The sequence below is a fragment of the Bradysia coprophila genome, chromosome X (assembly GCF_014529535.1).
Source record: "Bradysia coprophila strain Holo2 chromosome X, BU_Bcop_v1, whole genome shotgun sequence".
NCBI lineage: Eukaryota > Metazoa > Arthropoda > Insecta > Diptera > Sciaridae > Bradysia > Bradysia coprophila.
Genome location: NC_050737.1, coordinates 2,425,357 through 2,442,252, shown reverse-complemented (window position 1 = coordinate 2,442,252; position 16,896 = coordinate 2,425,357). Strand labels below are relative to the sequence as shown.

Below are 16,896 nucleotides of genomic sequence, written 5' to 3'. Positions count from 1 at the left end.
AATTATTTTTCTAAAAAAATTCAGCTGTACCTGCAACAGATAAGAGTTTCAATTCTTTTTTGTCAGTGTAGTGAATTTGTCGCATGTTAAGAATTTGTCGATTTTCTAAATTGAGGTATTGATGGTTCCCTCTAATTTCTTATTTACACATGCCGAAGTAGCCTGGAATAGTTATTTACATACTTTTGTTTACCTAGAGTCGAAAGTGGAGAGTTACATCTCTAGGGAAAACAAGGAAAATGGTTTGGGAGTTCACAGCATGAAAAATACTTTTCCATGTTTTTACATGCTTTTGAGTCCTAAGTAAATATTTCTTGTTTTTTTTTTGCGTTGTAATAAGCCACTTTCCACTTTTCTAGGGAAAACAAAAGCATGTAAAACTATGAAAATCTGTATTGTTGAAATGTATATATAGGTTGGGAAATCTAAAAAGATGCAGAGCAATTGAGCCTGTAATGTAGGTCAAGCTGGCTATTCATGTCATAGCTTCTGGTTACTTGGATGACTAAAGGCGATTTTTGTTATTATAAGTAGATGGGAAAACTTGTAGATTTCTCCACACAGATTATATAAGAGAGTATATCTGGATGGTCAACTTGTAATTTTTAAGTTTTGCGTTGACTTCGAATAATAAGTCAAAATCGTAATGTCTCTATAACCCAAATAGTCAGCTCAAGTATCGGACATACGAATACAATTTGTCCCTAACTTAGTACAACCATAAACTCATTTATTGCACCCAATTATAATCTGTTGCAACATTATGAGAAGAAAGTTACATCCCGTTCTATGAATACAATAATTGTTTATAATGAAAAAATAGAGAATTGATGTCTCAATTGATATTTTAGTCTATAATTTTGCAAATTGCTCAAATTGCAGCGTCTACATTTTATGTAGTTAAATTACGTGGTTAGTATAATAAGAACAATATTATGTTTGATCCTTTAATTGTTTAACGTAAAATCTGGCAACTCTATTTTATATATTTCTGTTTTCGAAAAATAAGCTGAAGAATTCTTAAAATCTGAGGAAGTTCAAAGTCTCGATTACATTCCTTAATATTAATATGTTGGAATAGAAAAAGCAACACGGCTTCTTTTCTAATTATTGCATTCGATAGTATTATTCCAAGTTTATTCACAAAATTTCACTTTTATTGAATCGGAAATGATTTTAAATTCCAATTACTCACTCAAAATAAACAAAATTCATTTTATAATTGACTGCATGGCAAAGCTTCGCCTTTGCGTGCAGATGTCGCAATGTATAGATCAATGGTTTCATTCATCGATGATGGATCAATTTTCTAATGCGATATCCATTGGCTTCATTGGTTGAATCGAGGGTTATTGATCGCCAGGATTACCACCATTTTTCGTTTGATTTTTTACCTGATTCATTCGGATATACGTCCAATGTTAAATACAATGCCATCCACACTTGAAACTGATACCAAAATATATGTCAGCTTAGCCGTCCGGGCTGTCGTATCTGTATGATAGACTAGCAACAGAAGGTACATTAGTCACTGGTCATACAAAATAGTCGCTTTCAACATTTTGTTTTAACCTGTTACAGTCGGCAAGCATGTGACCAGTATTATTATCTGGTCTATTACTTCCATCGATCAAAGTATTTTTAATCGGTTGATTTCAAATCTTGTACTTCAACTTTTTTTAAACATTCATTTTCCTCTATAACGGACCTTTTTGTCAGGGCTTGTCATTATTTTCGTCGTCATTATCGATAACAGATGAATAGCCCGTATGTGACAGGTTAATCAAGATAATTTTCTTCGATCTTGACTTGAACATTATTAGCATTGTCTATTACAGAAAATAATTCGTTCTTGTCTACGGTTATGCCTTTATCTTTCCTTGTCTTTAGATAGAATAAAGAAACGTTGCACACACAACCAGCAAATCATCTCCACCTCATAATTTTCAAAGGTATACAAACACAATGCCAAAAAGGCGATTCCCGCAATGAAATGCACTGCACCTTAGCGTGTGAGTGTGGCACATGTCCTAATTATATCTGTTTAACGAATTGACTTGAAGTGATTGTTTTGATTCCAGGCAGAAAGTGCATTTCACCTTGAGAAGGGCTTTGGTCCTTTCCTCGTATACTGGAGTTTCATAGACTCATAGAACATGACTGTGTGTTGTTACATATTAATTGTGGTTAATTCACAGAAGTTGTAAAAAGAAAATACTTGAAATATCCGTGTAGGTACTTTTATCAAATACAATAAATAAAAACTTATTACTAGCACTGAATACGAAACCCACAACCACCAAACCATCAACAATTTTCACATTAAAAAAGTATCACGAAACGTTTCTATGGAGAAACGAAAACGAAAATTTCATGGGTAAATCCCATTTTGAAAAATGTTTTTGCCGAATGAGAATAGGGTTAAATTTTGCTACAAATTGTATTCTCCATAACGTCAGCTATACTAAGAAGTACAGGCTAGTGTACACTTATATTTCGTCGTATTTCGAATTTATTTTGGACTTGTACGACGATCCAACGCCATTTGAACTTTTATTTAAAAAGTCTAATTTTTGGGCGTTTTTCAAATTTTATGGGTCTTAAGGGATTTTTTGGTGCCAGTGCGGTTCTTTGCACTGTCTCACTATCTTACAATTTGAGTTGATGTTAAACGAATAAATTAACTGGAAGCGGTTGAGTAAAACACCTCCTTTAATTCGAAGGACTGGGTCGATTTTTTTAAACAATTAGGAATGCATTTAACGAAATGAATTTTAAAAAAAGTGAACGGAAAATAACTCGAGGAGCCCAAACTTCCGATGAAAACTTTTAACTTTTTTAACATTATCTCCCTAGGTGTAATTGTCAAATATCAATAATGAAATGTGAACTTTGCTTCTCCGTTTTTATGGTTGAGTTGTTTCGTATTTAATATACACTCTCACACTCACACACACTCTTTCAGTTTTCTTTTTTTTTAACTTAACAAACAAATTTAACTATTGACTTCAAGAGTTAATTTATTTTCTATTCTTTTTTAAATGTCTCTAGCAATTTAATTCATTTTTTGTTTTGTGAAATTAAAATTGTTTTTAATGAGACTTAGAAATAATTAAAGCTTTTCGAATACTTCTAGAATGGAACTGCATAGTCGGATTAGATATATGAGTGAAAAATATATCACAGTATTTTGCTTACATTTACTAAACCACACACAAATCACATTTTTTTTCGTCATTATTTAATTATCCATTTTTTTTAAAGGTGCAAACATTAAAATCCTAAACAAAATAAAAAAGGAAAAAGAAAACAATTTTTTTGTGTCCAAATTGATCAACCTGCGGAAATGAGTGAATTATAAATGATAATCGAAACGGAATAAAAATTAATTTAAAAAAAAATACTTAAACGAACACATATCGTGAACGGGATTGGCAAACAATTGGTCTCATCGTAAATTCTGTGACATATTTTTTACTGAAAATCAACCCAAGGACTAATCTCTATTCTACAGAAATATCAAAGCCAAAATTATTTGTATTCGTCAAATGATGTTGCGTACTCGAAATCCGATCGAATTGCTGCTGCTGTTTCGGTAATTGATCGGGAAATAGTCATTCCGGAACCATAAACTGGTCTTGCTCCATTGGTTTCTTCAGCCAATTGCCCAGATCTTCGCGTTTGAAGGCTGATACCAGTTCGGCTTTGGCAATCTGAGATTGGACGGGAAATTGGTGTTAGGACGGTCATCACAGGGTTGTTAAAAAGAAATTGTTTTGTTTGAACGTTTCGTTGTGAAAAGAGCACTTTTTGTGTTCCGATTATACCGATAGAGTATAATAAAAAACGCTCGTAGACAGATGCAAGGTTTACAGATCTCAGATTATAACAAGTATGTGAACCTTTCTAGTTTGCTTAAAGTTAAGAAGTAGGAATCAATCAGGTCCTATTCTTCTCGAATCCTTGAGGATAACCAAAAATATATCAGAAAATAGGACACACAACAATCGATGTACTCACTTGATAGTCACGTACAGACATCTTTGTCTCACCGTAGTCCCCTCGAACTACGCGATTCTGTACGTTTGGCAGACGCTTGATTAAATCTGAATATTTGGTGAAAAAAGCTTGTTTCGTTATGCGAGAAACCTTTCCGTTTATCGTCTTCCCGGTCAATGAGTTCACAACCTCTACAGTTTTTTGACCGATGGTCCAGTTAATGGCGAAGTTCGGGGCCTTTATTTGATTGCGTGTCTCAGCAGATGTAACCAATGCAAATTTTGGTTTATTTAAGTAGTAAGGTGGCGGAAGACCTTGAATAGTTGTTTCGATTCGACCGCAAACAGCTCTATTAAATGGAAGGATTTGTCAGATAAAATTTCAGTTCAAAAGCTAAATCCATCGCCTTATACCTATACATATGAGCGGGATGTAATAAGCTGCCTAAAACAATTGAGTGTAAATATACTGGTTGTATAATTGACGCTAACAATGCGCCTTGAAGTCCAACAACGTTCCATCGGGCGATTTTATCTGAGCAAGACATCGTGAGCAGTCTCTGACCCTGCACAGATCAAATGTAAGTACATAAATTAACAAATAAATTATGGTGCGTAACCGACCTGCATAACACCATCCCATGTTTGTATTCCATCACTACTTTTGACGGGTATTGTTCCTTCACCGGACTCTATTTTCGTTCGTAGTTGACCGCGTGCCTTCCTGTAAGCAAGCAAAATGGTTGGATCAATTAATCAAGAAAATTGCGTGAATGTAAACCAATGAACCTGTTGGGATGTTTATCGACTGCCATGTCATCTTCATGTGGACTGAAGATCCTAGCATCACCGCAAGGGGCCGTATTGATATACAAATGGAATCGAATTCCATTTTTCAGTTTGTATGACGTCTCATTCGGTCCAGGTGCCACAAAGATCGATTCGTTGGCTGTAGCTACAGAACGAAAACCATTTTAAATGTGCAAAACAGTCTCACATGTGCTATAACGCAATGAATTCACCAGTATTTGTGTGTAAATCTAGTTGTGCATAAAAGTAATCCATCAAACAACGACGTGACACTATTTCAGCGTGAGAATCATTCAAAACCGCACCATAGCAACTGAGGTGCTCACCGTTGACGCATTTTGTCCCAGTTGAGACGGATATTACTTTCGCAGTGTTAATATCACAATTTTCGATCATTACGATGCCGGCGAGCACTTTCCGTCTGTTGTAGTTTTCTATACCGACCGTTACGGCAGCGAACTTATCAAGAACCATTCTAAAAGGTAAAGTAGATGTCAGAGGAATTGGGTCATATCTGAAGGAATGGGTTTTTCCTTTTTTTGTTGTTTTAAATAAAAAAGAGGTCGATCTGCTTCATACCTTCCCATTCAAGATATTTTGTGCGATATCAGTTCGTTTAGGTTTTTCTTAAATATTCATTTTCATCATTTCATGAATCGAAAGGCGGATTTTTGTTAAATTTAATTTCTCTCTAAAATTAATTTTGAAGTAGCAAAAGACCTCTTGACTTCCAGCATAATTCTGAAATTCTGGAGCCAAGTCTTAAGATTGGGGAACTTATACTTAAATTCCCGAAAATCCCCAAATTGATTCCCCAATCATAGGGTCTGGCTGGAACCAACATTTGATTACCACTCAATGGCACTTACACTGATGGAATCTCAGAAGTCCTAGAGCTTCAAGCCAGAATCGAAAAGCCAACTGAAGTCCATCAATGAATTGGAAATACATTTAACTACTACTCCTAGAAAAGTAATGGCTAATTCAAATCTGTTAATCTACTTCCGTTGAACGCCTTCTGAACTTTGAATATCGCATCGATTTGTTCATATAAAATTGTATATCTTAAAATGGAAATTTGTTCAGATCTTTACGGATAATGTGAAGGAAACCAAAAGAATAAATTATTTGTGAGAAGAGTGTATTTCTGGACTGGCATTTTTAATGATTAACTTTAATTGACCGTTTCATAATTAGACACAGGACTCTTCAAATTTCCTCCTTTTAATCGGGTTTCGAATGTTATAGTCTGCCGTATTAAGCAAAAACATCGCATGTCTTTTCGCATTAGCTTTTAAGAGCTTTCGAAAGATACTGTGAGCTTTGAGTTTCTTTTAGATTCCATTCAAAAAGTGGAACATTCCATTTGAATTCAAAAGAATCTTAAAGCTCACAGTAGCTTTCGAAAGCTCTTAAAAGCTAATGAGAAAAGACATGCGATGTTTTTGGTTAACACGGCAGGTAGTCTAGGTTTTCGGCACCATATTTTTTATCGTTAAGATCTATATACTCTAGCAATTCATTCTCAACTATTGCTCGACTGTATGTAGACTACCGCTAAAGTTTTTCATGAAGCTTATTTGGAAGATGAGTCAAAATGAAATTTTCTTACTTTCCAATTGCGTCGGCAAATGTTTGCGGCAATTCGTAGGATTCTTTTTTATCCGAACTGGCAATGGTATCACTTGTTGGAAGTGATTGCATCGGACTGTACGATATATCGCACAATGTAGCCAGCGCAGCCTACGAAAGAATATACACAAAAATGATCGTCCGGACAGTATAGGCTACACAAATGTTTACCTTGGCAGCAGCATTTTTCGCAAGCTTTTTGGAAGGACCTGTTAAACGTTTTTGAAAAATAGTAATAGAACTGGGAACAAATTTTGTAAGAAGAAATTTAAAATCTAAAAAATTTAGAATGAAATTTTGTCGTCTAATTTTTACTGACTGGTGTTTGTAAAGAAAATGGGAAAACGAATTCTCATATATAAAATGTGAAATTCAGTGTTTATACGTACATCCTACGATTCAATGTACTGTTCAGACTAATCAAATCAAATAAAATTAAAAAAATGTTTAAAAACCTGTTCCCTCAAATTTCTTATCATTAACGGTCGCGATCATTTTGAAGCGTGAATGTTGTGCACCATCCGTGGAAGCGCATTCGATGTTGACGTTGTTGAATAATTCGTACAACAACATTACCGGGCCTTTTTCGGGTATTTGCTTTTGGCCATCCTTGTTTATCATGCTTTTGTTGATTTCTTGGAATATTTGATTTTAGGTTAGAATTCGAAAAATGTTTAATTATTTGTTGAATTGTATTTTATCGAAAATAGACATGCAATGGAGGTGTACGATTTGATATAATTTTCTTTTTGGGTGTCATTTCGTTCGAAGAGGGGGAGTAGTCTAAAATTTGGTTTTAGCAATTTTACTGGACTGAATGAAACGGTACGACGGACAATGTCCATTGAACATATCCAAAAATATTTCATAAAGAGAATCTTAACATTAGTTGAGTTCCAAAGCTTGCTTTCGGGGACGAGTTTACGAGTCTTCGTGAGACGCGAAAACAACGATTTCCGAAGCTGTTTGAAGGAAAATAAATCCCTACAACTGCCTCACTTCGGTAAATACTCGTAAATGCTGGAGTTTCATCTGCAGACATTTTTTCTTTACTCATTTTTCAATTGAAATTATAAAATCTGTAACTTTTCATCAGATATCAGATATTTGGAAATTTTAGCCGTTGAATTATTGGGTTCAACAATCCAAGTAACTCAATTTACCAAATTTTATGACCAAAATTTACCGAACTTGATTACAGTAATTCTCACTCTAAGTACTGAGCTGGTTACAAGTTTATGTTTATAGCCTCTCTCTATTATTCATTGAAATAGTAGATTACGTACTAGTTTGTAATTTTTTGTATTTTGACAAGTGTGACGTTTTCAGCTCGAGCCGGAGACGAGTGATGCAACGAAATAAGTCCGAACGATACAGTAAGGATTAATGACTTAAGTAAAAATGAAAAACATCCAGAGCGTACACCCGCTTCCATGTCGGTTCGATAAAACGCAATAATTTGATAAATAAAATATAAACAAAAGAAAAGCTAAAATAATACTTGCTTGAATCTAATAATGCTTCTTTTTTTATTATTATACCGTTCTCCAAATGTTCGTCACTCGTAAAGTCGACATTGTTCGATGGTTTCGATGGTGACAATATTGCCCCGTCTTTGAATTGAATAAAACTTCGCAGTGCTGTCTGAGCTGCTTGTATGCGAGCAATTTTCTTGCTGCGCCCTTGTCCATTATACTTCTGTCCGTCAACCTATATCACAATTGTTCGATACAGACCCACTCAATAGACAAGACGGAAAATTCTCATTACCTCAACAGACATAGTGAAAATAGGCGCATGTACGGGTCCGGACTGTCCTTCCAATGTGTATATCAGTCCTTGCCGTAGTTCGTTGAGCATTGCAACACTATTTTTTGGCTGTGGTGTCGGAGCGCCATTTTTTATTTTCTTTTTCGGTGGCGATCCGGAAAGGTGATCGCCATGTCGTTTGTTCGACCATGTCGTGGAGTCCGATTTTAATGGCGATTTCATGTTCACTTTATTTGTATTGTTGCCATTCACTTCGGGATTCATGTTTGATTGTTTGTATTGCTAAATTGGAAAATGACACCGGTTAATGGCAGGTAATCAGGGTTGTTGATAACAAGCATTTCATTTTCGCTTCAATATTAAATAATTCATAAAAAAATGGTTTTAGTCCCGCTCTGCACTGACAAAGAAAAGTGTAGGACATTTCATCGATCAAATACAATTGTTATTTTCGTGGTAACTTTCTTTTGGGCGCAGGCGGGAAATTTTTGGCACGGACGTTCGTAAGGATACCAATATTTTAGTTTAAACTATTTTTGCAAGAGGAAAATTGGGATTTAATTTTTAAGAGAGTCTCTTTAACGACACATACCTAGAACAAATTGCATGGATGGATTACAGGATAGTGGACATATAATTATGTGTAACATCTACGAATTCTACTGTCTTTACATTATCGACGTACGATGAACAATATAAAAGATAATCATCGACCCACTAAATTCTAGGAGTTTTTCCTTTGGATAATTTACTTGTAAATGTATTTCACCGGATAAGTGTGTCACGGACCATAACATTAACTTATCGATCGGTATCATATGCGGAATTATTTTTGGTTTGCACTGCTCTTCTTCACTTTACTTAATTTCCTGACACCGAATTATGATGTTTTAATGCCGTCTGTTCTTTATATTTAACGTCTCGTCCGTTATAACTATGCCGACAATTTTTCGACCGAAAATTATCAACTTTCTACAAATAACATGATACAATGCAATTCAAATAAAAATCGAAACAGCTCAGACGGGTTTGTTTAGTTAATACTCACTCGCAATTAGAATAAAATGTGTCGATTGCAGCTCATCTGTCCGTTTGGGAGCAATGCGATTCCGACGAGATTGTGTTTTTCCGGTAAAATTTCACTTCCGATATCCAAAAGTAAGGGCTTCGTTAAGCAAGGGTTTCGTTTATTTCAGCACTTCAATAAGTTATTGATTAATCGCATTGCTTTAGCGTGGGATGACAACGGTTTTCTACAGGGCACATCGCGCAAATATTAAATTCATAATATTGCTTGTCCTTCTCTTGTTATTCAAATGTTTTTTCGATAAATTAATTCATTCAATCGTTTTGTTATTGTTGGGAAGGCCGGATGCTTAATCACTGTCAAAAAAAAGTCGAATACACATATGTACAAGCATAAATGTATAGATGCAGACTGGTTCTCACAGAATTGTGCAGAAATTACATTGAAAATGGCAACGCACGGAATTTATGAACACTAATTCAGTGAGAATACAGTGAATTCGTTCAAACTAACGAATATTCATTGTAAAAAATCAATATTTTATTAAAAGATTTCGACGGAAAAAAACACACGATGAACTTTTGAGATCCAATCGATTGAGAAATTTTTGACAACTGACGCAACTGAGCATTTTGAACTCTTTTTTTGGCACTGAACGCAGTCATTGTTGAAGCATGACTTTTTCGGGATTTTAGTCCTGTACGATGTCGAGTCTTACAATATGATTGTAAGCATACAGATCATTGTCATTGTCAAATTAGTTGAACTCAAACTTTGAAAAATGAAAAAATGAAATGAAAAATGTTTTTTTTTAGGTGAGCTTTGTGAAAATGACAATTAAATGCATAATATCAAATCCAAATGCACTTGACAATATCTATTGAGATTTGCATAATTTACCATTTCTATACTATTACGGATTGTGAGTTTTGGCCGAACGTCAAAAGATCGTCGACAATGCACCCTGCACGGCAAACGCCATTCCTATCGTTTGAGCTGCAACACTTTGATCGCACCAATTCCATAATGATGGATAAGTATTTGGCCAAGTTGAATTTTCGACGATACATTTCAAAGCAGCGAGCTATTGTTAAGATTGCACGAACGTTGGTATCCGGTGCTAGACGCGAAAATGAGCGCGAAGCTGCAATGAGAACGAAACGGACGCAACGACGAAACCAGCGGAAACGGAAAAAACATAAAAAACCGAAAGCGACTGACAACAAAACAACAAAACTGAACAGAAGCGACCAGAGCGGCAATCCAGCGATCCGCGTGTGTTAGTATTCGTCGGCAGTACGAACATCAGTCCTATCATAAAGGGATATGTTCGCGGTCCGAGGCGTCTCATCAACGACAGCGACAGTCAATGGTCGGCAACAACACATCATAAAAATAATTTAGAGCCTGCATTCATTCTGGCTTCCCAGATAAGACACGGTCCATTAAAAATTTCACAAAATTGTTACAGAACGATAGTGTGAGTTTTGGGTGAAATGAATTTTGACAGTTAAACAACCAGTGGCCGCAATAAGAGAGAAAAGTTACATAAATTAAAAGCTTTGTTATATTGGGATAGACAGACCCCAATAAGCTCCAGCGTTTTTTTACCCGGTTGCTTAACTTAAAAAAGCTTTCAGGTCACCTCAAGCATGAGTGGTACTCTAAATAGAGTACCGTAACTGGACAGTGTATCAAACAAATTTTGGACTGTAAAAAATGTGTGAGTTACATAATTTATGAACGGCTCTTAACGGACTTCGAGCGTTATTTCAAAAAGCTCTCAAAGCTTTCGTTGTTTGTTTCTCAGAATTTAAAAAGATTGTATAGAAACGGTATTGTATAGAAACGGCCAAAACACCATTCAACGTCAATCGCGCGCTACAACCCGACTCAATGAAAAAAAATCGTAGATCATCGTAATATGCTTGATTTCCACTTACCAAAAAAGTCCTCGGTGTGAAAGACAAAATTGATTTTTTTTTTCAATTTTTGCTTTGTTTATTTGACAGCAGACAGCTCGCTCTCTCACAGTGTACAAAGCAAAAATTAAAAAAAATCAATTCAATTTTTTCTCACACGGAGTACTTTTTCGTTAAGTGGAAATTAAACAGCTAGTTTCGATCAATAGGTCTCAATAGTGACTGATGTATTATCATGGGTCATGCAAAAAGATACTCACCAGAAACCAGGCAAAATCAAATTTTCATTGGGGTATAAGGTCAAATTCGGGTAGGGTTCGAATCATTTTTTCTCACATTTTCTGGCCATCCGCGATCCTTTCATCTCAATGAAACATTTTTAGATTATTTTTTGAGTAAAACAATTGAGCTTTCAGTTAAACTTTCGATAATTTCATATTTTAATTCACCTTTTATTCGTTAGGTTACATGTAAACATTTACCAAAGCATCTTTAAACGAGGCGCCTGAACGAAATCATTCAAAGTATGTAGTAGAATGAGTAAAGTTTGTATTGTCACCTCGTATGTTAGGTATCAATTAAGAGGTGCGATTAAGTACATCACGGTCATGTAGCGTTCAAAATTTTCAGTCACTTTGTCTCAGCAACTGTTAAATCACGAAAATATACCGCAAAATCGATCGCTCAGTTACAGAAATTATATGTTAAAAGTGCTTGCGCTTCGTTTAAAGATGCCTCGCATTTTATAAATTTATTGATCACTGTACACAGAGAAAAATTGCAGACTGAAATCTTTTGTGGATTACATTATGGCACCGTTAATATCGTCAGATAATATTGCTCGAAACCGTTACTACTGAAAAGGACCTGCAGAAAATCCTTTACACATACGGTTTATAGATGAGAGTATTCGCTCAGTGTCGCTAGGAACTTTTCTTCAGCGCTGTACGTATCTTGTCAGTTACGTTAATGAATATAATATTTACAACGTTTGACGTTGCAATCAGAATTTAGATTTACTTATACACACGATTTCCTATGCTTTGGTTGCTGGCCTGAGTGCATTTCACACAGCGTCAGCTAATAACACATTCAAAAGATTAAGCATAAAATCCGAGATGTTTGTCTGTGTACGTACATGTAGTAAACACATCTCACTTGTCGTACACAGTCCACATGGATCATTGAATGCTATTTCGATTAATTAATTAATTAAGACTACAAGCTACCGATATCATTGAATCGCTTCAATTTATCTGGGAAATTGTCTTTATACAAAACAGGATCGGCCCTGAATTCGACAGTCTTTAACGGCATTGTACCGTAAATACCAGCAAATCGATCAATGCACGCCGATCGTTCCATCATGTGATTTAGGTCAGCCGACAACATTTCCGTGTTGGTACATTCGGGACACTTGAATTTCTTTCTCGGTGCTACTTTGATTGGCGGCTTATTGGTTATGTTGGCTACCAGAAAATTCATCGCAATATCTTCGCAATTCATGTGGTCGTCGACCCAATCCTTTATGTCCCCTGGCATTGCGTTTGTGTACATGTAGCTCCAATACTAAAATCAACCCATTCTTACTGTGTCCTGTTTGGTCGCTTAAAAGGTGGACATGGCTGGCAGCACTTTCAACAAATACCTCAGTGTTGACAGCCACGTCGCGTAAAATGGTATTTTGAATAAGTTGGACTTACTTTATGATGAAAAGCTGCTCCAGTTAAGACCATCGATATTTCATTTGTCCATTCCGACTCATAACGCCACCGATTTGTTACATTGTCCCAAACATGTGTACGACTTGGGAAACCAACTATTCGATCAGGGAATTCGCGCCACACTTCGTATCTGAATTGAAATTTCTTCCGTTAATCGGAGTTGGTCCCGCGGCTCCAAAATGAAATCTTACCCAAAGTCCAGTTCATCGGCGGTTAACATGACGATATCGTCGTCTATGGTCAAAATTGCTTCGGTTTCAATTTCCTCGTACGGATAGAAACGGTTCGATAATTTATTGGCCTTGGTGCGAATAACCTTCAGTGGTTTATTGATTTTTGGAAACATTGTCGCTGAAATGTACAATTTTGTTTCCGATTATGCAGACCGCTAAGTTTCGCGGAAGTTGGTAGATTTTTTTAAATGTTAGGGTGTTATGCATTTAGCGCAGTATTTTTACCGAAGGTAAAGTAGCGAAGTTATAATTTAACCCAATTGCCGTAAGTGAGAGAGAGACAACTTTAATTCAAACTCATTAGACTGGGTTAAGGCGATGTCAAAACCAAATTTGGTTACTACTTTTTTGTTCGAAAACCTATCCCATCCTACGAGACATAAGTTCATAGAAAATAGGAAATCTGAAATAAAAATCTCAACGGACACTTTTCGTCAGCATACCCAGGAAAGCTAACATTTCATTGATGTGGAAGGACTCGAAAATGAATTGTAACTTGTAACGGAAATTTTTTGTAAGTGATCCTTATCTTACTTACCATGTGGCGGAGCTTTCTTTTGATTGTTCCAGATGACAAGAATTTTCTGAAGAGACGGTACAAAGGACAGCTTCTGTATCAACATGAACAAACTTTCAATGCGATCATAAGTCAAAATAACTGCCGTGAATCCCTGACTTTTTGATGCAGTTAGCGGCAGGTATAATGGATTTTGTGTTGATTTCTGGAAGTAAATAAACGACAAAAGTTAACGATGAAAATCTATTCATTGTGTTGAGGCTAAACCGGACCAGACGAGCGGGAAGTTTGTGGCCCGTACCTACGGAAAGGGCTATAATATTACTATAATCTCAACAATGTACAAACAATTACTCAAAGATTCGCAGAAATGATAATTATCGCAAATGTCATGATTCATTTGCGTGGAGTGCTGCTTCAGCAATCATACTTCATTGTGCAGTGACTATGAAAACGTAAGTTTAAGTCTCTTGATCTACAAGTTTGCTTATTGACTGTAAATGACAACGGAATAATCACAGTTTAGAAGCTACCGCTGCTTCTAGCCGTACATCGTTTTCAAGGTCACATATCTTCCTACCGGCTATTCATTTTGCAGATATTCATTGATTAATGTACTCACAATTGTTGTTGGAATGTTCCAGTTCATGTAGTTTTTCGATAGATGCGGAAAGACGCGATCGTTCAATTCATCCAGCATTGTCAGCACAATTTGCCTAATGTTGCAAAAGTATTTCTCGTACAGCCATCGTCCCTGAATCTGTAGTTCTTCAATTTTCTCTTTCGAAACTGACTTGAGAACCGTCACAATGGAGTGCAAATCTGATTCACGAATCGATATCGATGCCAGTGTCCAGTCAATTATCTGCAAGTAAATCTTTGGCTGTGAAATTGTCGCTCGAAATGAATCACGTTGTTAGATGAGACCTCATTGAATGGCAGCACAACATTATCGGCCAGTGTAACGGGTATACAACCGGCTGCTAGAGATTCCAACAGATTCGTTTGAACTAAACGGGTTGTGCGTGCAATCAGGCAAAATGTGCCTTGAGTCAAGATCTGCGGATATTCATATGCAACACTGTCGGGATAACTGCAACGGACATCTTTTTCAATAACATTCGAATCGGACGCTTGATTGCTCTGGATGGTGGCACATTTTTGTAGGATTAAAAAATTGTTGTTAGTCTCCGCTATGTCTTGTAAAGTGCGCTTTTGTCGATCGTTTAGGTTTGTTTGTGATGATATAAGGAAATGTGGCCTAAACATTTGAAATGAATAAAGTGCTACCGTGTATGGAAACGTTGTAGTCACTTACCTATTGTTAGTAGTTTGTGTAAACTTAACGTTCTCCGAGGCTAAACTGTAAAACGGAATCGACAGATCAAAACCGGACCTATACGTCCAGGTATCGAATCCGGCACCAGCAATCAAAGCTCTGTCCGTATTGACGTCCATAATGGTGCTATATTCGGGCGATGTTCCCGGTACCATGTTGAACAGCAAATGATTCTCTCCATTGTCCCAGCTAAACATTTCCGTGTCAACAATTTGTGCTTTAGCTAAAATTACTTCAAATTACTTACTATTGTAACGATGCCAGTGCCTTAGCTACTAAATTTGGTTGAACTAATTTTTGATTCAGTGTGTCGATTGTTGGCACGAAAATACACGCCTCACTGGGATTAGGGGTATAATACGAACTGTCTGTGATCGCCTTCAAAATGTAATAGAATTCTCTGGTTAAAGTAAATGCGGGCGTTCCCTTCGTATCGACATAATTTTGCAGCGGATAAACATAGATCGCTATCCGGTCCTGATCGCGCTGTCCACACTTGTACACATTGAAGCAATCCCAGTACGAACAATTTCCATTCCGAGCTCTCGCCAATTCAGCATCTTCTACCAGTATTGTTTCGGGGATGTCAGATAAGTCCAAAGTGATTCGATTGATTTTTATGGACGAGTTCAATTGTTTGAAAATTAGGACTAGGCAAAAACTGATGAAAGCACATATCGACAGGAGCGTTAAAAGCTTAAAATGGGTTTTGTTGTGCTTATCTACTTTAGCTGGAATGATACCCATCCTCGTTTATGCTCAGTTTAATTCAACAAAAATCACATCATAAACAAACTATGATATCCTGCGCTCCACAGTGATAAAATATTTTCATTTTAATGAAATGTCAATTTTGAACAGTGTTGCGAGTTTTAAAGATAATAAATTATTATAATGCAATTGTGGAAGTGAACGCAGCCTAGTGGATTTGAATCCGTATACATTCATACTGAGCCTAATGCTTAATTTCCTCTAACCAAAAATGTACTCCGTGTGAGATACAAATTGAATTTTTGAAATTTTTTCTTTGTTTATATGACAGTTTGCTCTCTCACGGAGTACTTTTTGTTGAGTGGAATGGACACTTAATATTTTAGAATTAATTCCCAATTTTTTTTTTGTGCACCTGACAACTGAAATATGACATATTTTGCCATGATTTTTTGTTATGAAACGTGAGGTTTCCCGGAAAAAATTCATTTACATGCTTTTGTTTTCCCTAGGTTCGGAAGTGGCTTATTACACACCTAGGGAAAACATGAAATTTGCTTTAGGTTTCAAAAACATGTAATTAGTATTTTACATCACTAGGGATAAAAAGTTGAATAGTAGATTTTTCGTGTCAATTTTGTTGATCTGAGGCGAGGCTGAGGTCAATAAACACACTAACGCGAGACTTTTCATTTTTATCCCGAGTTATGTAATGGATTTTTCATGTGTCGGGGCCGAAAATGAGGGAGTTTCGATATTTTTCTCAGGTTTTCGACCCCTTACATGAAAAATTTTTTGAGTATCTGTTTTGGACGATTGATTTTAGGCACTTTCGCATGTAACCCTCACTTCGTTCGGGCTACAACAAGCGAAATTGCCTAAAAACAATCGTCCAAAACAGATACACAAATAACTATTACTTCTTATGTGCTGCGAAAATTCATTTTTCGCAGGGACCCGCAAAAGAAAAATTCACTTTCGCCGCACTTAAGGGGTAATATATATTATGCACCTGTTGCCAAGATTGGTATTTTGACGTGTAGGACATTATTGCCATAGCCGAAGTCGTGGGCCATGATGCCTATACGTCAAAATAACAGTCTGGCAATAGGTGCATATCATATTTTATCTGTCGATAACAGATATATCGATATGAACAAAAACTCCCTAGAGGGATAAGCTCAAGATTATAGTTCTAGACAGATAAATAACT

General features: G+C 36.2%; 2 protein-coding genes across 7 annotated transcripts; both read right to left on the bottom strand.

Annotated features, from left to right (window-relative positions):
• Positions 1 to 3,357: 3,357 nt before the first annotated feature.
• LOC119081958 (double-stranded RNA-specific editase Adar) lies at positions 3,358 to 9,883 on the bottom strand. Of its 6 annotated transcripts, none has more exons than XM_037191285.1 (13): positions 9,810 to 9,883; positions 9,259 to 9,593; positions 8,211 to 8,492; positions 7,946 to 8,150; positions 6,896 to 7,075; positions 6,612 to 6,649; positions 6,421 to 6,551; positions 5,021 to 5,283; positions 4,788 to 4,953; positions 4,623 to 4,722; positions 4,413 to 4,564; positions 4,021 to 4,348; positions 3,358 to 3,713 (listed from the first exon to the last, which is right to left on the bottom strand). In XM_037191285.1, exons 3-13 carry the CDS (start codon positions 8,472 to 8,474, stop codon positions 3,615 to 3,617), a joined length of 1,926 nt encoding a protein of 641 aa, XP_037047180.1. In that variant the 5' UTR covers positions 8,475 to 8,492; positions 9,259 to 9,593; positions 9,810 to 9,883; the 3' UTR covers positions 3,358 to 3,614. The 6 variants fall into 6 exon arrangements, with proteins under 6 accessions (XP_037047180.1, XP_037047154.1, XP_037047197.1 ...); XM_037191259.1 differs by having other exon boundaries at positions 9,660 to 9,852; XM_037191302.1 differs by having other exon boundaries at positions 7,982 to 8,150; positions 9,660 to 9,852.
• A 1,988-nt stretch (positions 9,884 to 11,871) lies between these two features.
• On the bottom strand, positions 11,872 to 15,834 carry LOC119081884 (exostosin-2). Its single transcript, XM_037191117.1, has 8 exons — positions 15,220 to 15,834; positions 14,952 to 15,161; positions 14,561 to 14,894; positions 14,256 to 14,498; positions 13,655 to 13,838; positions 13,075 to 13,234; positions 12,863 to 13,013; positions 11,872 to 12,728 (listed from the first exon to the last, which is right to left on the bottom strand). Exons 1-8 carry the CDS (start codon positions 15,717 to 15,719, stop codon positions 12,378 to 12,380), a joined length of 2,133 nt encoding a protein of 710 aa, XP_037047012.1. The 5' UTR covers positions 15,720 to 15,834; the 3' UTR covers positions 11,872 to 12,377.
• Positions 15,835 to 16,896: the final 1,062 nt, after the last annotated feature.

What these genes read in the sequence shown, in the direction of transcription:
- LOC119081958 (XM_037191285.1), bottom strand. Translation starts at nt 8,474, where the DNA reads ATGAATCCCGAAGTGAATGGCAACAATACAAATAAAGTGAACATGAAA. An exon ending in TAAGAAATTTGAGGGAACAG is followed by an intron (nt 6,650 to 6,895) that starts GTTTTTAAACAT and finishes AACGTTTAACAG; the next exon opens with GTCCTTCCAAAAAGCTTGCG. An exon ending in AGATTTACACACAAATACTG is followed by an intron (nt 4,954 to 5,020) that starts GTGAATTCATTG and finishes TTCGTTCTGTAG; the next exon opens with CTACAGCCAACGAATCGATC.
- LOC119081884 (XM_037191117.1), bottom strand. Translation starts at nt 15,719, where the DNA reads ATGGGTATCATTCCAGCTAAAGTAGATAAGCACAACAAAACCCATTTT. An exon ending in GGAACATTCCAACAACAATT is followed by an intron (nt 13,839 to 14,255) that starts GTGAGTACATTA and finishes ATTTACTTCCAG; the next exon opens with AAATCAACACAAAATCCATT. An exon ending in GCCGATGAACTGGACTTTGG is followed by an intron (nt 13,014 to 13,074) that starts GTAAGATTTCAT and finishes ATTTCAATTCAG; the next exon opens with ATACGAAGTGTGGCGCGAAT.